The sequence below is a fragment of the Equus caballus genome, chromosome 15, assembly GCF_041296265.1.
Source record: "Equus caballus isolate H_3958 breed thoroughbred chromosome 15, TB-T2T, whole genome shotgun sequence".
Taxonomy (NCBI): domain Eukaryota; kingdom Metazoa; phylum Chordata; class Mammalia; order Perissodactyla; family Equidae; genus Equus; species Equus caballus.
Window position 1 is genome coordinate 84,860,671 of NC_091698.1, and position 22,201 is coordinate 84,882,871.

Below are 22,201 nucleotides of genomic sequence, written 5' to 3' on the forward strand. Positions count from 1 at the left end.
CTCCAGCGGAATCGTTCTATTTGGCGGAAGTGGGGCAGAAAGCCTGGCGCCGAGGAGAGGAGCACCCGGCCGCCCCAGCACTGTCCCCATTCTGCACTGCCTCTCACGCCCCTCCCCGCCCATCAGGCCAGGGAGGGGACCCTGAAGGCAGGGCCCAGAGGAAGCACCTGGCTGGGCTGGCCGGGAAGCGAGGGGTGGGCAGCAGCGCTGGGGGCCGGAGCAGGAAGAGGGGTCGAAGTCTAGGGGTCAGGACGAGCCTCCCGCCCAACCCTGCCGCCGCACCCCCACCCTAGCCCACTCCTTGGTTCCCCGGGGCGGCCACAGCGCTGCTAACCGCGTACCCAGCCGCGCCAGCTGCAGCCAGCTGCGCCTTGCCCGACCCGAGGCGCTCTTCCGCGACCCGCCCGCCCCCCACGGCTGGCCGTCCCTCCGCAGCCCCGCCCGAAACCCCGCCCCTTGAGAGTGCACCGCTGGGAGCAGGCGAGACGGCGGGGCTAGAGAGCCCGTTCCGGCCGAGCCGGACGGCCGGAAGTGCCTGGTTTGGGATTGAGCAGGCCCTACAAGCTTCCGGTCCAGGTCTCCTACCTCTAGCTCCTGCACAGTCCGCGGCGGAGCTGAGCCCCGCTCATCAGGTGAGAGCCACGCAGGCGCGGTCCACGGCCCACCCGGCGGTGGCTGGACCAGCGGGGCGAGAACAGGTCTCGGTTTGGGCGAGGAGGGCGCCGCCCGAGACTCAGTCCTTCCTCTTCTCCGCAGGATGATCACAGACGTGCAGCTCGCCATCTTCGCCAACATGCTGGGCGTGTCGCTCTTCCTGCTTGTCGTTCTCTATCACTACGTGGCCGTCAACAATCCCAAGAAGCAGGAATGAAAGTGGCGCTTTCTCCGCCCCAGGTAACGGCCCGGGGCTGTAGCGCCCAGCCCCCGGAGAGTGGAGTGGCGAGGCCGCGCCAGGGCCTGCAGGGTTCGAAACTTCAAATCAGAAAGTGTCGGACCAAGCATGATACAGTCCAGAACTGGGCCCCTTTATCCGCACAGAGTAGGGAGTGCCTCGCTCCCTCCCCTTTAAACTGCTCCCTGATAGAATGGGGGTGGGTTTCCTAATCGCCCTCAGTCCCCGTCTTCATGTGGTCCCCAGATGCCCAAGTCGGGGGTGTGTGTACAAGGAGGCACTGACACCGGTAGGAATAAAGTATTGAGAATGCCATTCAAATATGAGGATTTGGCCTTTTCACTTTAAGTAGTCTTCATTTTCCCGAAGCTGTTTAGGCTTTTATTTAGGTAGAATTTTTTTATGATGGGTTGTAAAGATATAGACTTCTATTTCTACGTTCTGGAGCAAGGGGCACTGATTTAGGGGTTGGCTACCGTAAGCCCAAGTCACCCAAGTCATAGAGAAGGGGGGGCGCGGTTTGAAGGGCTTGGAAACCAACGTTAAGGGTGGGTCAAAAATGAAAGGGGGAGCAGGCTGGATGGGAGTTGACTCCTGAAGGATTTCCCTGGAGGAAAGCTGCAGCATTTTCCTTACCTCAGGTCTTTCCCGCTCTTTTCTAGGGTTCCAGGACATAGTCTGAGGCAAGATGGAGGGTGTGAGGGGCCTTCACACTTCACTTCATCCTTTCTACCCATCACAACATACAAAGCAACTACACCTGGATTTTTCCAAACAACTTTTATTTCCTCAAAGTCTTCCTTAACCCTATGGAACAAGAAGCTGCCACTGAGTAGGGCCCAGCACAGGGGCTGCTTTCTTTTCTACTCCCTCCCCCCAAGTATAAAAATATAGATTTTTTTTGTGGTCCCAAAATCTTGTGCTCTGGAGGGAGGGAAGGGGTGGCAGGTCCCTGCTTTGTCTTTTCTTAAGGTGATGCTCTGCGATGCCTCAGAACAGTGTGGCTGGCATTACAAGGAGTTATGGTTGTCACATGGAATCAGCAGCTGAAGGAGGGGACTAGCACATTTCTCACTGTGTTCCCCCTCTTGGGGCTATATCCCGGGCATGAAGGTCAAGGCATCAGACCCGGGGAGAAACAGTGAGTGGGGGAGACTTAGGGACAAAACAAACCTCAGGTTGGCTCAAGGGCCCCCCGCTGTAACAAATCCACGACTGGGAGTCAGAGAGACTACAGGAAATAGGAGAAAAGGCAGGGGCAGAGTGGGACCGTGGGGGCCCGGCCTGAGGCAGCCTGGAACAGAGAAGAGAGAGGAGTCGGGGTTGTGAAAACTCTGCCCCTCTTCTGGTCTGTTAGCCAGTGGCTGGGAGATGAGAAAGGTGAGATGGGTGAGGATAGGAAGGTTGAGTACTGCACAGTGGTCTGAGGCTGGAACCAGCCAGCTCCCAGACCTTAGGCCCTGACTAAAAGTTGTTTTCTTGTCCATTGGAGTGAAGACTGAGGTCATGATGGGGAAAAAATATCAGGGACTAGATTCTTAATGAAAGCACATTTAGTCTTTTTGGGTCAAAGGAAGTACGGAAAGAAGAAAATGATCCTGAATAGCAGAAATGGGAACGAGGGGATAGAAGGGAGAGGTGGGGTGAGGGACTGGACCCCGGTGCTCACCCTGGTGCAGAGTGGGGTCCCGGCTCCGGCTCACTGCTCTCCCTGGTCCGGGGGATAGGGGATGTGGGGCCTGAAGAGCCTTTCATCCCTCTGCAAGTCGGCGGTGAGCCCCGGCCCAACCGAGGCCTAGCCTGTGTGGACAGGGGGTGGGCTAAGAGGCTGGATTCTTCCATTAACCTTTTTGCTTCTAGAGTTTCCATGCATAAGAGTGTAGGATTGTTGTCAACACAGGTACTGAGACCTTGAATTCCTGGGCAGTGTCCCCAGCTGAGAGGGTAAGGCAGAATAATGGCTAGAGAACTCTTGGATTCAGTTTATAACTGTATACTCCAAGTCTTACTTAACTAGAGGAGGCAAAAGGATCCAGCATTTAATCTCCATGGCTGTACCATAGCCAAGATCTGGGTGAGGAGAGAAGCACTGTGTGGAAAGATGCTGGAGGATTGGGAGATCTCCCTCAGAGCCTTCTGTGCCTCAGCCCCTGTCAGAGCAGTTTAAGCTTCACCTGTCCAGTCAGCTTCTGCCTATACCCAACTTCAGCCAACCTAGCATGGGGATCTGGACTGAATCGGAGTTGGTGGCACAGCTGTTCCTAGGAGCAGCAACCAGAGGTGTTACCTGGGGAATCCGGGACCCCTCCTGGCGGGAACTCTCCTCGGGCAGGTCTGGGCAGAAAGAGAGGAGAAGCTAAGGGCAGGGGCAGGCAAAGCCAAAGCTAGCAGGCTGAGGTTGGGGTATGTCTGGCAGGGACACTGGGGTTGGAAGCAAGCAAGAGACCTGGCTGAAGGGGATAGGGGACACTGGACAGACAGGCATTCAGGCACCAGAGCAGCTCTGATATAGTTGGGGGGAGAGATTGCAAAGCAGTGCATGGCATTTTTCCTCCCACTACCCAGATGAACACTGCCTTGTTCGGCTGTGCCTGAGTTGTTATGCCGGGGACTGGGGAAGACCCAAAAATGTTACCTGCAATTGGGTCCTGATACAGGGGATCCGAGGTCCAGTCCCTAGCAGACCTTTCCCAATCACCATGACAGCCTCAGGCTTGTCCCCTGAGGACAAGAGTGAGCAACTGCTCCCTAGGGAACAAAGGAAACTGATATCAGGGTAGGGGCCATGGAGAAGAGGTAGCTTCCTTCAGATCAGCGTTTCTCAGTACTGGCAATACTGACATTTTGGGCTGGATAATTCTTTGTTGTGGGGGGCTGTCTTGTGCACTGTAGGATGTTTAGCAGCATCCCTGGCCTCTGCCCACTAGATGGTGTTTCTTCCCCTGTCCCTTCCCCATTGTAACAACCAAAAATATCTCCAGGCATTGCCAAATGTCCCCTGGTGGGCAAAATCGCCCCTGGTTGAGAAGCATGGTATGCTCTGGTCTGGTCCAGGGGGTGAAGCAGCGTCCTGGAGCTTGAATCAGAACCCATTTCGAGCTGAACTACTCTGAATTTATAGACCTTAGAGCCTATCCCAGTCAAATGTGTAAGCATTTAAGGATCAAGTCAGCAGTACCCAAGACTGGTGGACTGAGGGCTACCCACTGAAGAGAGTTAACAGGTTGGGAGTAGCAGGCTCTGAGGGAGGCAGATGTTGGACTGGAGAGACATCACTCTCATTGGGCCTTTACACGCTGGGTCTATAACTTAAAAGGAGAGCAGATGGCCTAGGTTTTATGTGGAATGATATGGTCATACAACATTTGCAGTGATGACAGGTGAAAGGCCTATGCTTTTCATTCTTCAATTTTGTCTAATGTTGCCCAGCTTCTACAGTCAGGGAGCGTGAATAAGTAGCAGATAGTAAAAGTCCTCAGGTTTCTCAACTGTAAAAATGAGGATTAAAGGAGATAATGTGCTTAGAGCAGCACCTGCCACGTAGTAAAGGCTCAATAAGTGGTAACTATTATTTTATTAAACAAAGGTGTTCATTAAATTCCAGTTTCCTGTACAAGGGCATGGGTGTAGGGGTTTAGGACAATCCAGGAGGATAACTGATGCCCCTGGTCTGGAGTGGCCTGTATTACATCAAGTCAAGAAGGAAGTCCAGGTCAGGTGGCAACAGAGCTGGAGGGATTTCTTCAAGCCTAGGTGGGAGCCTGGTCTATGCCCTGGGTGGTAGGGAAGGAAGGAAGTTGGCCAGCCCAGATTTCAGTGGTAGTGGGTACAGACCTGATATGCTGAGTGAACTGGGCAGTAGGCAGGAGCCCATGTTGCGTGAGGCGGCTGGGCTAGAACTAGCAGGAGTTGGGGATGGGGCCAGGCTGCTTGAAGTAGAGCGATGGGTCAGTGGCTGCTGCCGCCGTCTCCTGTCCTGGCTTCGGGGTTCTAAGTGGAAGGGACACAAGCAGATAAAAGGGCAAATAAGTGAGGCACTGTCACTCCACTGCCCTGCTGGCTCTCCTTGGTTAGGAGATGCTTGTTTTCAAGCTTGTCATCACATCAGCATCCCTCTTCTGAAGTAAATCTAAGATGGGTAGAAAGACCTCTACTATTTATTCCAGTTATCCACTTCTCAGCCAGCCCTCACCCTGCTTCACTTCTCTGTACCTAACCAACCAGTTCATTCTTCTGGCAAAGAAGTTAGGGAGCTTGGCTTCTAAAATAGCTTTGCTAAGTTCTTCTCTTACCTCTAACTGCTCCTCTTCCACTCTCCTCCTGCCCCTTAAATGTCGAGTCCCCACCACTCTGTCCTTGGTCCTCTCCTGCTTTCCATACTCTAAACTCCAAAATCTGCCTCCAGCCCTTTCCTCCTGAACTGCAGTTCTGATTGTCCGCTGCACGTTACCTGGCAGTCTCTCATGACCCAAACAAAGCTCATTTCTTCCTACCCTTCCTTTTGTTCTCTCTTGTCTTAGTGAAAGATCTGCTAGAAATCTTGTTTCATCTTTTGACTCCTCCCTCATTTGAATTTGTGTTTAATCAAATCTGGACAATTCCACCTCTGCCTTCATTTGAATTCCTTCTTTGTTCTCCCTTGCCGTTGCCGGTGTCTGGATACAGGGCTTTATCTCTCATTTAGGCTTTTGGACCCCCATTGGCCTCCCTCTTCCCTTTTAAAAGCCATCCTTCACACAGGTGCCACAAATTTTTATTCTAAAACATAGACCTGATCATAAGTCATTTCGGCTCAGACAAGGGGGAGATACTGAAGGTCTTTTAAAGGAACAAGTCTAAACCTTTTAACATGGTCTTCAAAGCCTTGCTCACTGTGGTTTCAGCCTACACATCGTTAGTAGGATGCCAAGTGGACCCTTCACACACTCTGCTGTAGGCCCCTGTGGCTTCTAGCTGTGTGGTTCCTCTGCAGTGTCTCTTCTTCTAGTGAAACCTTGGACATCTTACATGTCCCATCTCAGACGTTACCTCTGGGAAGCCTCTTTGATCATTATAGGTAGAATTAACTGTTCTCTGTTCTTCATTGTCCTTTGTTCACTTGGCTAGTAATTGTTTATGGTTTATGTCTCCTTAATTAAATAAGTTAGTACATGTAAAGTACTTGTAATAGCGCCTGGCACATAGTAAGTACTCCATAAATGTTAGCTAATATTTAAACTGGGACTTAAGTCTCTTGAGGGTAGGCACCTTGTCTTCTCCAGTATGATAAATCCCAGTGCCTATAAAATACTGCCTAGAAAACCAGAGATCTTAATAAACATTTTGTTTACTTGAATAGCAGACATCCACTATAGACCATGAGCTGGCTCATTAATCTCTGTCTAAGCGCATATGGTTATACCCTATGGAGCAGCTCTCTCTGGCCCATTCCTTGTGGCTAGTGTCAATGCTGCAAGTTTTGAAAGCTGGGTCCCACAGGTTAAAGGGGACAAGACAAGGTAGGGATACTTTCAGGTTTGGCAGGTCCTTCCTCATGACAGAGGGACAGCACGTGCCAAATACTCTCAAACTGAATGAGCTATTAACCTTCATGGAGCTGAATTCGATGAAGGTTCCAGGATGTCACTTGACGCCTAACAAAGCAACGTGTTACATGTGCAAAGCCTCCAGCTTAGGAAGTAGGTGACGATAACTTCATCTTGTCTAGCTACACTGAGCAGTAGCCAGCAGTAACAAGGCTACTTCTTGAAGGTCCCAAACCAATATAAAAAAATTATACTTACATGAATATGGCTAGAAGAAAGGGAGAGATCTCAGGATGGAAGCTACTCTAGCTTTGAGGAGTTTGCTGAGATGCTGTGTACTAATTAGAGTCTAAGACCACAGCCAAGAGTCAAAAGCAACCAGACCTCAGGGGGCTAGTAAGAGTTGGCACAGTGATGCCAACAAGATAACAAGTCAGAGACTTTTCATGGCCACAACCAAATAACCTGGAACATTACCCACCACCAATGACTTAGAGTTACTGTAGAGCCCAGACCTGGGTAATTCTTTGGTTAAATCAGGGATGTCAGGATGATGTCCAAGTGACAGTGCACAGTAGGCAGAAATAATGAACTCGATAGAGGGGGAAATTCAGTTTCTAGATGATCTGAGAAACATCTATACACAGAAGCATGCTGAAACCATGTTAAGGGATGAATCCTCACCCTACCCCGGGAAAGGATAATAGAGAGCAAGCAAGAAAGCAACTGAAAACCTTTGGGACATTTGTAGGTTCTAGTGAGAAACTGACACTCAAGAAGATAGGAAGCAAAATAGGCAAATGATGTAAAAACCATCAATGTGAAATTTAGGGATCATGGGAAAGATACTAAGGATACAACTCAGGAATCTTGCCCCTAAAGAGAGTTTCAGGATAGGAGACAAAGTCTGGTTTAGGAGAGAGGCCTGATGGAGAAAGTATAAGGCATTTAAAGATAGCATTTCAGGTATCACTTAAAAGACTGTCTTAAGATCTGGCCAGGCTTGCCTGTAAATATGGTGATGTGAGCACACAGCTCAGTTTCTCACTAGAGACTAAGTCAACTAAAGTTGACTTTAGGCTGCTGGTAGAATCTAGGCCTACTTAGTCCCAATTGAGACAAAAGTAAAAGGGATTATTATTTCTTGGTTCTGAGCTATAGAAACTGGCTTAAGGCTGAGTGCAAGAGTGATATGTGATCAGCTCTGCTTCCAGAGGTTGCAAGATGATGTTTGATGGTAATCTGAGAGCTAGAGCCAGACTGACCTCACCATTGTGAGTTAGAATGAATATTCTAAAGCCTCACAATTTAGAGGACCAGTTATGTGACTTGTGCCTAGATCCTGTGATATCCTCTGGAAGCATTTTTGGAACCGTCCCTACATGTAGCACCCAGATCGTGCTGAATCCCTAGAATGATCACAGACCAGATTTATGCCCTCTGTGGGGTGGAAAGGTGAGACAAGCGTTCATTCAGCTCCCAACTTCTTGCCTTTTATTCATTCAACACTTATTTGCTGATCATTTAATAAGTGCCAGATACCATGCTAGGTGCTAAGGGAATAAATAGATGTGTTAGGAGATGTTTCTTGCCATCAAATAAGTGTTAATCTGCTATTTAACATGAAACTTTTGTGTGCAGTGGAAAAATTAAACATGGTGATGGTGCTGGATGCACTCTTCCTATGTCCTTAGACTCACTACTCAAAGGAACTTCCCACTCACCATTGGACTTAAGCTGCTCTACCAAAAGCTGCCTGTCAGCTCAGCCAAGGCATCGCAGAGGCCAGGAAAAAGTTCTAGTAACCTCAGGTTTAAGTGCCAGAGCTGGGAGGGATGAGTGGTTGTGGTAGGACGACAGCTGAAGCCTCCCATCTTTACACTTAAGTCCCTTGTCCTTTACACCACTACCTTGCTGGATAGGCTGGAGGGCCAGGGGCTATGTTTCAGTTACTGAGTGAAACCTGCTTGAATCTAGGGCCAGGACCAAGATGAAGCGAGTAAGGCCCCAAGGGTGCACAATTTAAGGAGGCCCTCGCCTGACCCTGAGAGCAAGTGCCTTCTTAAATTGTGTGTCCTGGGTGCCTCACTGGCCTCTTCCTAGTCCTTGCCCTACTTTCATCAATACAGGACTGACAGAAGAATAAGCTGGTTTACTTACCCGCCCTCTCCCCAGCAGGCCCTCCTTTGAGCTCTGTTTGCATCTGCTTTTGCACAGTATCTCAGAGACTTGACTCCCTCACTCCATCATTGTATTAACTATCCCCCAGCGATCTCTCCTTCCTCCTCCACAGCTGCTGATAGTGCTGTCTGCGCTTCTGAGCCCAGTGGACAGGAACCTGACCATGGGTCTGGGAAGGCAGTGCTCAGGGCCTGTTTTGCAGAGGTAAAGATCCTGGCACTACGGTCAGGGAGTAGGCTTACTCAGAGGCTCTTCCAGCCTCCTGCCCTGGGAACATTCCTATTCACCCCAAGTTGGCTACTTTTTGGCTTTCTAAAATGTCATCCCCCAGTGTCAGAGGATAACCTATCAGACTAGTTCCCTGAACCTCTCTGCCTTAAGCTTCTGGCTGGGCTATCTAGATCTTTTCTGAAATTTCCTGGATAGCCTAAGCTCATGTTTTGTTGTAGCCAAGAAAAGATAGTCATTAATTAAATGTTTTTTACATTTTTATACATTAGTGGAAGTTTTCTTATAGGTAAGTTTACAAGTCAAAACGAAAATCCTCTGTCAAATCACAATCCCAGTTATAGGTTTGGAAAGTATGGTTGCTTTATAGTTAGGTCTCAGAGATATGGGGGTTGTGTTCTTCCTATCTTGGAAGATGAAGTATGCCCAGATATGGCAAGGGCCAAGGAGCCAGATGTGTGGAACCAGGAAATGTCACAAAGTTATAGCACAGGACAGATGACTTTAAACAAAAAACAAGGTTTTCCAAGGGTTGGTTGAAGATGCCAGATCCAAATACCACAGTCTGCATGACAGGTCCCTGTCCCAGGCCAAGGCCAGTCTCCCATCTTGGAGTCACATCAGGGACTTTTAAGAGATGAACCATCAAAAACTATAGCACGAGCAAAGGCCCAGGAGAACATAGGAGTCAAGATTCCCGGAATCTGGCCTTTCAACTTACAGTATTCCTGTTTGGCATTATTAGTGACCCTCTTCTTGACCCCTTGACTTTAGAGACATAGCTTCTAGTTCTTACAAATATTTATGCAAGTCCCTGGGGTGTCTCTGTACTCAAACCAGTTCTTTTCCTGCTTCTAAGCTCATTCAGTTGGGGGAACATAGCATCTCACTTGGTTGTACCTGTACCTGTACATGGATGACTCCTAGATCCAAGCCTGATGTCACCTCTTCTACAGTTTGGCCCTTTTTCTGCCTGCAGGAGAACTCCATATAGATAGCCCATGGTATCCAAGCATGTCTAAAAAGTGGCATCACTTTTTCTTTGAACAATGTCTTAATGTTTACCATGACTTTTTCCTTTAGCTTGTAGCCTTGAAGCTCTCTTAGTTCATCTCTCTTCCACCATCACTGAATCCTGCCACTTCCATTTCTCATATGTTTATTCATCTGTCCTTTTCAGACCCTGGTACAGGCACTAGTCATCTCATGCATAAACTACTGCAAGAATCCCGCCTCCCCTTCCCTGCCTGATACATGCAGTTCACAGACAGCTCTCTTAAATAAGTCTTTTGTTCCCATCATTCTCAGGAGCACACAGTTGGGGCCATTTGTCTTGTTAACTCAGAGTCTTTGTTTTTAAGACATTTCGACTTCTTCCTCCCCCCTCTCTCCACCTGATCTCCGTATGAAGGGCTTGGCCTGTTGAGCCAGCTAGTATACTTGCTTTTTGTCCTCCCTACGCAGCAGCTCTGGTCCTGGCTATTATTCCCATTTGGGAATGTTTTTGTCAAACCGCATACCACCACTCATTCTTCAAAACCATTTCTCAAGGGAATATTCTTTGGTTAATTACTCTGGTGTTTATCTATGACAGTGGCTCCCCAAGTCCCCTGTACATTTATAATGTGCGTGCTTTTATGTTGTGTTTACTGTCCTGTGTCCCCTATTAAGTTTCAAGTCAGTCAACAAGGAATTACTTTGTACTGACTATGCCTATTTTCTATTAGTTATTTGGGGAAGTAACAAAGAAACAGAATATATGTCATCCACTCAAGGAGCTTAATACAGCACTCAGGATTGGGAGTGAGGGTAGGGAGGATGTTAATAAAATATTGATTCAAAACTGCCTAGAATCTTCCAGTGAGGACCTAGAAAAGGCTCTTTACTATTTTCCTTTTGTAGTCAGGGAAGGAGAATTTACGATGCTGATATTCCCTCCCAGGAGCTATGAGTTAAGAGGAAAAGAAATTAGAAGAAAAACTTTATTTAGATTTAAGATGGGGAACTCAAATATACTGGAGCATGAAAAGACATAAGTTTGAATAATTCTGCCACTTAATAGCTTTGCAGTCTTGGAGAAGTCACCCTTAAACAGCCTCAGTTTCCTCATCAGAAAAATGGAAATACTGTCCATTCCACAGGGTCCTTGTGAGGATTAAATGAAATATGTGATACTGTTTTGTTTACTGTTTAATGCTATTTAAATATAAGGAATTATTACTTTAATACTCTCCCTTCAAACACAGTGTGCAAAAGTGTCCTTTCCTGATGAAGACAGAATCTCAAAGAATGGGGCTTAGAATATAAGCAGAGGTAACTACGTTGCGTATCAGGGATAGAACATCTTACTGGTCAGAGCTGGTAAGGACCATTGCTCTCTCTGTGGCTTCTCTAACTAGTACAGTCAGATTTCCACAGCTACTGACCCAGTGCATATTTCTGGTCTGCACCAAAAGCTTGTTGCAAGCTGAGTAGCAGGGAGGTGCTAACAAGGATTAGTGTAGCGTGAAAACCAGCAAAGCTCTCAGTTCCAGCTTACAAGCCTCCATACTCTGGCAAAATTTCTGTAGCCCAGAAGCCACATACAATATTGATTTGTGGTTTAGTGTATTTCCAGAAGTGGCAGTGTAACAATCTCTCCCCACGACAATCCAGGTCACTCCCAAGGAATGGCTCCGTACTCCCTTCTGCGGCTTTTTTCCTAAAGGCCCATCTGTTTCTGATATACATTTTGACCCACAATCTCTTGTCCTATCAGGCAGGGTCTCATCAGGCCACACCTAGGGATAGTGATGCCCAGTTGAACAATTGTGGCCACTGATGAAGATGCCAGACTGCTGCTTTCTAAGCCTAGAACAGAAAGCTGTCTGTAGCTGTTCCATTTTCCTTCGGAAGAGCTGGAATCCTTCTGATATCACTTTCTGAATAGGCTCTGAAGCCAGGAACAATTTCAGCCCCTAGAGACCTTGGAGAGGATCTCCATCCTACAGTGCTGCCGTTTGGATTGTGAGGATATTTCCTTATGCTGCTCCTGACAAGACAGACTGACCCTGTCCTTGATGCGGAGGCACCAGGTGTCAGTGTGGCTCTGCTTTGGCTAGTGTTTCGTCCTTGGAAACCCCCCTGCCTCCCAGAATGTGCTGATGCCCAGAGACCCAGGACTCCCGCCTATGTCACACATAGTACCGCTCTGGAGCTCATGCCGCAGGGAACACCAAGGTCGCAGGAAAGGCTGCAGATTCTGCTATAAACTAACTTTATTGAGTCACCCCTTGGTCCCAAGGCCAAGTGTGTATCTTCAAGCTCTCACTTCCCCCAGCAATGCCCCAAACAACTGAACACCTGTTGCAGGGGCTCCCAGACTAGCTTACCTCTGACAGGGCCCAGCACCCGGTGGCTGACCTTTTGGGTGCTAGAGCCCAGGCCTGGCAGCCCTGCAGGCCGACTGCCATGAAAAGGAAAGCTGGGGGAGTTCTTCATCTGTGGAGAATTTTGTTGGCTGCTGCTGCTACCACCAGCACTTGTGCCAGTGCTAAAACTTCGTGCACGGCTCAAGGTATTTTCAGAGCAGGAGACAGGCAATCCACTGCAAAGAAGCAGATGCCAGTTAACCCTGGGTCAGGGATGTTGTGTCCCAAGTACTTCCCCATGGTCTGATGCTCAGTACAGCTTCACATCTGGGGTGCAAAGGCACAGGGACTCATTCTAAGGAAGACGGGAGGAATCCATGGCCATGGATGATGAGGTGTCTAACCTGGGGCATACCAGCTGACCTCACAATGCTGAGGAGCCCTTGTTCATGCATACATGCTCCTGCAGAAAATAGGCTAAGAGCCATAAGGGCTGTCCATGGGCAGCTTTAACTGCCAGGGAATTCCCCCCTTACTGCCCTGATACTGGCCCCTGGGCCCCTCAGTCAGTCACTCACAAACACTGGAAGCTGAGACCTGCCCCCCACCCCCAATTATACTTGATTTTGTGTAGGGCTCTGGAGCCAGGAGTCCCCAAGCCTGATTTTCAGGTAGCTAGGAAGTATGTAGCTCCAGGTAAAATGGAAGAAGATCCCATTCTCAGAAAATTTTAATTTACCCTGAAAATATTCACCATGTGATTCTTCTGGAAATAGGGAAAGAACACAGATCCCTTGGAACTCTTCACTCCAGAGCCCTGTTCCACCTTCATACCCTTTCTCCCTTCCACTCTGCTGGGCTTACTTGTTACTTTTGGGTGGAGTTCGAGAGCCTCTCTTCTTGTTGACACCCACGTTCACAGTGCTGCTCAGGCCTCGGCTGCTGCGCACGTGTTTTAGCATCCAGGCCCGGAGGTTCGTGAGGCTGTTGTGCTCTGACAGCACAATTCGAGGCCACGGATTGCATTCTGCCATGTCCAGAGCTGCAATGGCCATAGCTCGTCCCACCTGTGGGGGAGCCCAGGTGGCTCAGTGTCTTGGTCTTCCAACCCAGGCTGCTGTGTTGGGGTGGGGTGCACAGCACAGTGGAAGGAAAGGAGAGGCCAGGCTTCAAATTTGTTCAATGGGTACCCTAATTTTTGTGCCCAGGCTATTTATCGCAAGTGAATTTAGAGTTGTTCCCCAAACCAGTGCCCATTTTGAGGCCTTCATCCATTATGCACGGGTGGATGACCTTTCTGGCTGGCACCAGGAAGGAGTTCTCCCAGCACGAGGAGGCGTTTGGATCTCTTCTATAACCCACAGCTTGCTCTACTCTGGCGTGCCCTAGGACACTGAGGATCATCAAGGCCACCGTACACGGGGTGCGTTTAGTCCAGGAGTGAACAAACCCAACAGAAGTAGGAAGACAAGCTCAGAGGCAAACACTCTGACTCTGATGTGGTAGGGGATTCTCTGTGGTGGGGGGTTAGAAATAGTGCCTATTCATTCTCTCAACACCATTACAGTCAGCGGCCTGTGCCTGTGAACTGAGGAAAATAACCACAGTGGTAAGCTGGCGGCAGTGCTGAGCCTCTCTTCAGAGGACCTTAGAGTCAAGCAGCAGGAGTGAAGCCCTTTCCAGACTTTGAGGTTCCCCTTTTCCCCACTAATCCCATGTATTCATACCTGCTCAAACATTTCCACAGTGTATCTGGAGGGGAAAGCCGGCGGGGGAGGGGGGCTGGCGCGCCCGTTGTCATGGCAGGCGGCAGGGATGCTGTTTACTGAGCGTCCAGTGTTGTAGTTGCATTCAAGTGTGTAGCTAAGACACAGAGACCTTTATTAGTGTCCTGCCTGGACAGAATCAGGACAGAACCATGGGAGACAGCCTAGGTGGTCTGAGAAGGTAATCACTTGGAAAAAAGGGGACGCAAACAGAAAGTGCTAATCCCCAGCAACTAGCAAGTGACCTCAGCACTTTACCATATACCCAAGAAGGTCCAAAAGGTAGAGTCCCAGACTAAAGACAGTAATGCTATTTGTGAGTCTGCCTTTTGAGAAGACCCAGGTGGTCCTCTGCCCCTCAAACATCCTAGACTGGGTATTGTTTTCTTTAGGGAAGCTATTTCATCTGCTGTATCCCAGTTTCTACCCAACCTGTGGATTATCCCTGAGGCTTTGTAGATTGCAACCCGGCCGCTTCCCTCCTTAGACTGGCCATCTCTGCGGTCTCGGGCATACATATTCTTCTCTGAGAAATTGCAGCCCTGGAAATCGAAGTGGGCTGAGTTCAAGGAGATGAGCTTTGGATACAGCATATTTTCCACCTGTTTGGGGGAGGAAAAAGGCAACTCAGAATGAGAGACAGAGAGAAAGAAGGGACCGGGGCAAGGAAGAAATGGCAAGCATGGGGCCACGTGACAATACATGGCAGATACCTTCATAATCATCAGCAGCAATCAATGCTTAGTGAATTCTCACTGAATGTTTGATATTATTTCTAGGTGTTGGAAAGGTACAAGTTTCCCTTTGTTTAAAACTCTTAGCTGCTTCTCTCCAATAATGCAAAATTTTCCTTCTCCCCTGGTTTCCCAAACTCTAGAAAACACTATGATGCTGACAGCTTGACTGTCTTTCAAAGGTCATGATGTAGACTGAGACATATATAAGGGGCCCCAGTGCCATCCCTTCTTGGCCCTTCAAGCCTCCTTCAGAAGTAGTTTGCCTCTGGCAGCCACAGGCCTTCCTGCCTGAAGGCCACCTCCTCTCTGTTCATGGCCTCACCTTTATCTCCTAACTTGCAACACTTCCCACACTCATGTGACATTCCGCAATTCCTACCTGGGTGCTCTCATCACTAAAGCTGTTTCCATACATGAAGCAGCCCCTTTTGGAAGCATGTCCGTGCAGATCTACATAGTAAGCAACACCACTCTCTTTGGGGGGGATGGTGTCGGGGGCTGGCTGCTCAACCTCAGGGGACTGTTGTGGCATAATCCACACCCTGTTGGGCTTCTGCTCTGCTGGCTCAGTCTGTGTCCACGCCTTAGGGTTATCCTTGTCAGATGTGTGCCCAAGGTGAGCTTCATTTTGTAGGTTGTTGGCTTTTTCAAAGTCAGAAAGGGGAGCATCAGCAGGGAGACGAGGACTGTAGTGGTGCTCAGAGGGACTCTGGGACTTTAGACCGGAATGCACATGGTGGTAGAGAAGTACAGCTTTAGCTCCATAGATGGCCGGGTGCAGGACTGCATCAGGCTTCAGGTACTGACGGTTCAGATTCACTCCACGTGAGTCTGTGCTGTAGGGAAACAAGGACGGAAGCAGGGTCTAGAGGGCTCGGCCAGTGAAGGAGACACCAGAGTAGATGAAAAGGAGACTGACTTATAAAATGAGAAGCTGAAGCTGCATTAGGAAAGAAGAATTGAGGATAGGCCCTCTCCTTGACTATCTCTCACCCCTACCAAAGAAACCTAAGGACAGCTCCCTCTACCCAGATGGCCCTGCAGTTACTCAAGCTCTGCTCCTTCCAGGGAGTGCCACTAGATGGGTTCACATTCCTTCTTGGGTCACTGGACCATTAGATGGGCTTGCCCTTGTTAGGGTGCAAGAGCGCTGGGAACCCAGGAGAAGTCAGATGACAGGCTGACGGTATTTCAGTGAGATACAGGGCATGACAGGGACAAGGACAATCCAGACAGGCAGGGAGGCTTCTTACCGGTAGTGGCCCCGGACCACACCATCAGGGTTCAACATGGGGATCAGCTTAAAGACAAAGAGACGACGTAGGGTTTGGGCCCGGGGGTCATCAGGTCGAAGGATGAAGTCCAGAAAGCCATTGAAGACAAAGCTAGATGGAGTCTCCCCAGGGTGTACCCTACTGCTTAAGAAGAATATCTGGGTGGAGAGGAGAGCAGTCATTAGGTTGGTTACTCCATAGGTCACTCTAACAGCAGATGCAGGGGCGGTGGGGGGCGAAGTTTGAGGTGGGAATAGCCACTGGATTTCCAGCTAGCTGAGTTTGCGAGTGGAGTAGGAGCTGTCACACTTGCCTCAGAATGCAGGCTAAGGCCATGTCCAAGATGCCTAGAGACAGCATGGCTTTAAGCTATCAACACTGCCTGGAGCTAGGGAAAGGCCAAGGTACTACTTTATGCTATTCCACTCACCCTCTTGCCTGTGAAACAGAATGGTCGGGGGGTGCCGGTATCAGGAAATAGCTGCTCTAGACGGGGCTCTCGATCTTCCCGAAGCCCATGGCAGGAACTGATTGTTAGCAGATCTACACGAAGTCCATCCAGAGAATAGCAAAGGATCTCCCGGTGGTAATAGATGGTATCCCGGGGGCTGTAGGGATAAAAATTATTAAGCCAGGAGAAGTCTCTAAAGTCCTAGCAAGAGTTGGGCCTGCCCAAGATTTGTAGGATCTTGTTCTCCACCCTAACCTTTGGGGCCTTACCGTCCCTCACAGTCTTAAATGAGGCTGAGGATTTGGGTGGGTCTGCATTGCCTGAAGGCAGAGTATAGGACAAGATGAACTTATTGTTTTTTCCCCAGTTTATGGCTCCCTAGGATAGACAACTTTGCATAGACAGAGAAAGTTGCCCTCCTTTGGGACAGAAAAAAAAGGTGTGCTGAGCTATGGCAGTGCTGGCTAAATTCTGGAGAACTGATGGGAGCTGGGATACTGAGGCTTGAACTGAGCAGGTGGATGAGTGGAGTGGAGGTGGTGGTATGCTGAGATCAAGGTCACAGAGAAATATATTTGTCAAAGGTACCCAATGTCCCACGTTACAGAGAAAAGAACTGATGAAGTTTTGGTTCAGGGTTCTTAGAGCAAATTCCAGAAGCAGCAGAGGTGCTGTTTAGTCCAAGACTGTGTGGCAGGAGTAAGAATAGTGTTGGCACCTGCTATGGGTAGGGTGGTTCTCCAGAAAGCGCTGGTCTAGCTGGTTTAGCAAATCCTGGCAGTCATGGTAGGAGAAGGGGTAGCAGAAGGCGAAGAAGGTGGTGGCCCCACGGCCCTCCACGAAACGGTGAACAAAGGACAACACAAACTGCGTCTCTGTGATCTGAGGAGCAGAGAAGGAAGAGGGAGGGCGACATGCCATCGGTGTCAGAGCTAAGAGCCTACTGGGCTCACAAGGAACTGACCTCACATCCTCATCACTTTTCCAACTTTCCTCCGTCTGAGACTTTCCATACGACAACCAGCTCTTTCTCAGTTTCTCGAGGCAGGGGCTTATCATGGACTCCAGCTAGTGCTGGAGGGAAAGCTGGTGGTACCAATGCTACCTGCCTAGTACTCTGTATCAAGGGTAACTCCTCTTTCCTGTCCTTCCTCTATTTTTAGCACCCAAGTCTTTCTTTCCTCCTCAAGGAGAACTTACCTCAAAGGTGGGCCGGTCTCGAACACGTTCCCAGCGTGGCCGGGTAGGCAGTGTGCGCACAAAGGGGGCCATGCCCTGGGAATACAGCTTGCTTTGCTTGTTCATGTTCATAATGTTGATCTTGATGAGTTTCCCTGGAGTTCCTCCCCGGACACTGAAGTAGAACCATGACCTGAGGGCCAGAGTAGGAGAGACAGTTCATTACACATGGGAGGGTTGGAGAGGGGATACGTGGGAGAGCTGGAGAAAGACAAAACTGGGAAAAGGCTATTTAGTAAGGAGGGAGGGAAGGAGAGAGGGAGGGCGGGGTAGGGAGAGGAAGGGTAGTGTGCTGGTATGAACTGTAAATCAAAGGGCTAAGTGACGAATGGACTTGGGGACGGGACATCCCCTCTCTTTTCCTTCTTCCACCCTCCATTACTTTCCTCTTACCTGTTCCCATTCTCAAATTCTGTTTCAGCACAGTCTGGTCGGGTCCACACGTTGAACTCATAGTCAGGGGAAGAGGCAATGCTGCTGGTGGGAGCTGATGCCCCACCTGCTACTCCTTCCCCATCATTAGACACAGATTCCACCTTCTCCACGTGGGCTAGATTCCCTGAATCAAAGCGAGAACTGAACAGCAATCCCCCACAGCGCAGCTCCATGGTGGGGCTGGGAAAGCATCCTCCTGCCCCACTCTGGCCCTGAGAGCTGGGGAGAAGTGGGAGGTGGGGTAGGGAGGAGAGGGAAGAAAAATGAGAACAAGTTTTTTTGGGTATCTTTGGATAAATGAGAGCTACTTTTAGCGAGTGCCGGAAGAAGCAAGAGGCTCTCTCTCCCTTAGAAAAGGCCTTCCAGCAAAGGCCAAGAGAAAGCAGTATTGTGTCCCCACAGTAAGGGTTATAAGTGCCCTAAAAGGACCCCATTTTACTACAGCTTGGCTATTCCAAAACGAAATATTCAGCGGCTTAACTATGTTGAAATACTAGACTCTAAGTTTTTTTGCAGCCCAAAGATTAGAGAATATAGTGAGGTCAGATTGCCCAAACCTAGCCAAGATACACCCACCACCACACATGGCCATCTTGAAAGACGGGCCATTCAGGAATTTTGGTTCCTAGATTGGCTCCCCACTCACTCTCCAGCAGGGCAGAGCCAAGAGAACCAAGTTTCTAAGTTTAAATGGGCAGCTTCCTTTCTCCACTCCTCTGTCCTCACAAGTACTGACCAGGCATTCTTCTTTTGCTCCTCTAAACCCTGGAAGAGCTGGTTCTTCCTTTTTTTGTCATACCCTATGCCTATTATGGAAGAAAACTAGAAAAGTGTGGCCTTTGCCAAGCCAAAGGGAATTGGGCAGAAGCCATCTGCTCACCTAGAGACTGTAGCTCTATTCCAGTTAGGGCACGGGTCTGTTTCCACCCCCCCCCCCCCCCCCCCCGCCCTGTAAGCACTGGAGCCCCTGAAAAAGCTACCCTGGTAGCTGTGGGAATGGGTGTTCTAAGCACCCCTAAAACAAGTGGCTGGTAGAGACCCACTTGGGGGCAGGAGCGTGGCTTCTCGACCTTCGACTCTGAAGGACCCTCACACTGACCTGGGCAGAGTGGGGTTTGGAGGCATGGGGTGGGTCGGGACAGACTCACACTCGCGGGAGGGTGGGAAGGCAGGGAGTAGGGGTCAGAGGCGAGGCCACAGGAGTGGAGGTGGGGCCGGGGTGGGCCGGCCCGCCAGCCGGCCGCGCGGCGCTGTGGGATTCCAGAGGGGCTCCGGGTGAAAGGGGCTGAGAAGGGGGCGGGGCCGGCGGGGCCCGCACCCCACGCAGAGCCCCTCACCTCTCTCCGGGCCGGTGGTCCCGCTCCCTCTCCCGCTAGCGAGGCGCCACCTCGGGCCCCGGCACCCGGTCCTCCACCCAGGACCCAAACAAAACCCGACCGCCGCGGTGCCGGGACCCCGCTCTGCCAGGAAACAACAAGTCTCTCGCCTATTGGCCGCGGGTACAGCTGGCTACCCGCCCAGTAAAGCTCGCTGCCATTGGTCAGCACGCGGGGGTTCCCTCGCACGTTAGCGGGTACCTGAGCCAGGGCCGTTCACGGGCTCGGCTGGTAGGAACGGCGGGTGGGGTCCTTCCGTGTCTTCTCGGAAGACGGTTAACGGCCTGCCCGCCGGGAGGAGAAAAAGACAAAGTGACCAAGAAGTAAACTGGAAAAATTCACCTGCAAAATAAAAGGACAATGTGTGAAGCTAATCATTGCCTACCATGTTCCTCTATGTATTAGAGGACACCCACCCGGTTCGGCTGATTTCCCGCTGTTGAGAGATCGTGTGGTGCGTGGGGCAAAAAGCTCAGTGGAGGATGCGGGCATCGATCCCGCTACCTCTCGCATGCTAAGCGAGCGCTCTACCATTTGAGCTAATCCCCCAGCTGCTACTGATTTTCTTCCCTTTGCCTTACAGGTTGTTCTGGGTGGCCCGCTGACCAGCGGACCAACGGCAATTCAGGACATTCATTTAGCGCTCGAGTACAGTGTGACCATGGACAAGATTTTTAAAAGCAGGCATACAATAAGTACACGTAAGCAATGGTAATAAATCCCTATTTAAAAACACATTTTAACATATCTTTCTATCTAACCCGCAAGAGAGCTGTACCGTACGCTACTTCTCGCATCTGTGTTTAACCGAACATCAGCAGTGCTCATGTAAATTCGCAGTCCGCCTCCGAGCAAACCTTTCTCCCCAAGGGGTACTTAAGTAAGTGGAGGGTAAAAAGTTGCACGAAGTCCTTCGAGCCGGAATCGAACCAGCGACCTAAGGATTGCCACGGCTTGTCCACTACAGTCCTCCGCTCTACCAACTGAGCTATCGAAGGCCTCGCTGATCTCGCATCCTACCGACTCCCCTCTAATGCTTACTGAGGCCGCACTCCTCCAGGACTTGAGGGAGCCTGGGGAAACCTGGCTCCCATTTTCTAAAGGAGTACGCCCCCGCCGAGCCCCTCCTGGCCGCACAGAACAGAGGAAGCGGACGACAGAAGTGCGAGCAAAGGACGCTGCCACAGGACCGGCTTCCCAACCTTGGACGAAGGAAACAGGGGCAATACGTTTCCCTGCTTTTAAACAACAATAAAATCCTCCCCATCCCCTCACTCTCTGGTGGCTTCTATAGGATTTCGGATGCTTAGAGACCCGACCCACAACCCTGAGCTTCTGGGCGGCATTTACCCGGAGCGGCGGGTACGCACACGTGCTCTGCAATTGCAAGGCGCAAGCCCCGCTTGCAAAGCAGATGGCTTACTTTTGCTATTTCTGCTCCACATTTCCCTTCGGTTTCTCCGGGGCGCCAATGAAATCCTACTGCTCTCCCGCTGTGAAGGACATTCATTCAGTCAATTAACCAACGTTTTGTCAGGATCTATTCATCCTGACTAGAGTAAGAAAGATACAAACCACATTGCTGCTCAGAGCCGGCAGGGAGGTGCAAGATCCAGCGGCGCCGAAAACCCGCGATTCGGGACTGGCCGGCGGGGCCTGAATAGGGCCACGCCCTTCCACCCGGCCCTGCTCTGTTCGCCTCACACCTTCACCTTCTTTCCAGAGGCCTGGGATGCCAGCCCACAATCCTTTGCCCACTAGAAGCTCCCAGGGTTTTAAAACAAAGAAACAAACCTAAAACCCAACTCGTCTGTGAAACCTTGCTTCGTAGCCTGGCAGGATGGGCATACAGGAGACCTGGCCTCCATTCCCAGCTCTGCGGCCAGCTGCCTGTGCTACCTGGAATCACAAGCGCCCTGGGCAAATCCAGGTCAGGTGGTAGTTTCGAGAGCCCCTTGCAGTTCCGACATTTTATTGGGACTCCCAGGCTGAGCTGTAAATCCGAGGTCTCTGATGCCGTTAAGCACAACACGGCTTTGCGTCCATCCACAAAGCAGGTTCACATCTTGGTTTAACTTCATTCTGCTGCTAAAATGCTACTATTGTGTCCAAGAGCGTCACTTTGGGATAGTTTTCTTTGGCACAGTATTTAGCGCGCTCTCTCTTGAGCGGAGGGAGGCTGGGAAGCAGAACACATTTAATTGCGTTGCTTTTTTTTTGAGGCGAAATTCACATAACATACAATTAACCATTTTAAAGTATGCACCATTCAGTGGCATTTAGTGCACTCATAATGTTGTGCAAATTATCACCTCTCTAGTTTCAGAACTTTTTTTTTTAATCACCCTAGACGAGCATCTCCTACCCTTTAAGTAATGACTCCCTGGAAACCACTAATTTGCTCTCTGTCTCCATGGATTTGCCTATTCTGGAGATTTCATATAAAAGAAACCATAAAATATGTGAGCTTCTGGGTCTGATTTCTTTCTCTTATCATGTTTTTGAGACTCCAAGTTGTAGCATGTATTGGTGTTTTGTCCCTTTTTGGCTGAATAATATTCCATTGCATGGAATACTCCTGTTTATCCATTCATCTGTGGATGTATACTTGGGCTATTGCCACCTTTTGGCTTTTATGAATAATGGTGCTGTAAACATTCGTGTACAAGTTTCTGTGTGGATGTTTTCATTTCTCTTGGGTCTATACATAAGAATGGAATTGCAGCGGTTTATGGTAACTATATGTT

General features: G+C 49.8%; 2 protein-coding genes, 1 long non-coding RNA gene and 2 other non-coding genes across 27 annotated transcripts; 2 read left to right on the top strand and 3 right to left on the bottom strand.

Annotated features, from left to right (window-relative positions):
* The first annotated feature begins 626 nt into the window (after nucleotides 1-626).
* OST4 (oligosaccharyltransferase complex subunit 4, non-catalytic) lies at nucleotides 627-1,807 on the top strand. The gene is made up of 3 exons (XM_005600143.4): nucleotides 627-632; nucleotides 757-894; nucleotides 1,555-1,807. The coding sequence occupies exon 2, from the start codon at nucleotides 758-760 to the stop codon at nucleotides 869-871; it is 114 nt and encodes a 37-aa protein (XP_005600200.1). The 5' UTR covers nucleotides 627-632; nucleotide 757; the 3' UTR covers nucleotides 872-894; nucleotides 1,555-1,807.
* AGBL5 (AGBL carboxypeptidase 5) lies at nucleotides 1,654-21,449 on the bottom strand. 23 transcript variants are annotated; one of them, XM_070235721.1, is made up of 18 exons: nucleotides 21,030-21,170; nucleotides 20,878-20,947; nucleotides 19,656-19,796; nucleotides 18,037-18,297; nucleotides 17,605-17,776; nucleotides 17,123-17,286; nucleotides 16,384-16,561; nucleotides 15,933-16,111; nucleotides 15,059-15,515; nucleotides 14,375-14,544; nucleotides 13,904-14,039; nucleotides 13,041-13,243; nucleotides 12,198-12,412; nucleotides 4,727-4,882; nucleotides 3,528-3,640; nucleotides 3,180-3,226; nucleotides 2,562-2,692; nucleotides 1,654-2,186 (listed from the first exon to the last, which is right to left on the bottom strand). In XM_070235721.1, exons 4-17 carry the CDS (start codon nucleotides 18,249-18,251, stop codon nucleotides 2,644-2,646), a joined length of 2,454 nt encoding a protein of 817 aa, XP_070091822.1. In that variant the 5' UTR covers nucleotides 18,252-18,297; nucleotides 19,656-19,796; nucleotides 20,878-20,947; nucleotides 21,030-21,170; the 3' UTR covers nucleotides 1,654-2,186; nucleotides 2,562-2,643. The 23 variants fall into 23 exon arrangements, with proteins under 23 accessions (XP_070091822.1, XP_070091817.1, XP_070091806.1 ...); XM_070235716.1 differs by having other exon boundaries at nucleotides 19,656-19,738; nucleotides 21,030-21,093; XM_070235705.1 differs by lacking the exon at nucleotides 3,180-3,226 and having other exon boundaries at nucleotides 19,656-19,738; nucleotides 21,030-21,449.
* On the top strand, nucleotides 19,697-20,728 carry LOC106781758 (uncharacterized). The gene is made up of 2 exons (XR_001378496.3): nucleotides 19,697-19,908; nucleotides 20,038-20,728. It is a non-coding gene; the product is annotated as an uncharacterized lncRNA (long non-coding RNA).
* On the bottom strand, nucleotides 19,931-20,003 carry TRNAA-AGC (transfer RNA alanine (anticodon AGC)). The gene has a single exon. It is a non-coding gene; the product is annotated as a tRNA-Ala (tRNA).
* Nucleotides 20,364-20,452, bottom strand: TRNAY-GUA (transfer RNA tyrosine (anticodon GUA)). The gene is given in 2 exon segments: nucleotides 20,364-20,399; nucleotides 20,416-20,452. It is a non-coding gene; the product is annotated as a tRNA-Tyr (tRNA).
* Nucleotides 21,450-22,201: the final 752 nt, after the last annotated feature.

Excerpts from the sequence above, each read along its gene's own strand:
- OST4 (XM_005600143.4), top strand. The coding sequence starts at position 758 with ATGATCACAGACGTGCAGCTCGCCATCTTCGCCAACATGCTGGGCGTG.
- AGBL5 (XM_070235705.1), bottom strand. Across the intron at positions 4,883-12,197 it reads GGTGCTGGGCCCTGTCAGAG|AACCCCGAAGCCAGGACAGG; the intron begins GTAAGCTAGTCT and ends CCTTCCACTTAG. Across the intron at positions 2,187-2,561 it reads GGACCCCACTCTGCACCAGG|GCTGCCTCAGGCCGGGCCCC; the intron begins GTGAGCACCGGG and ends TCTCTGTTCCAG.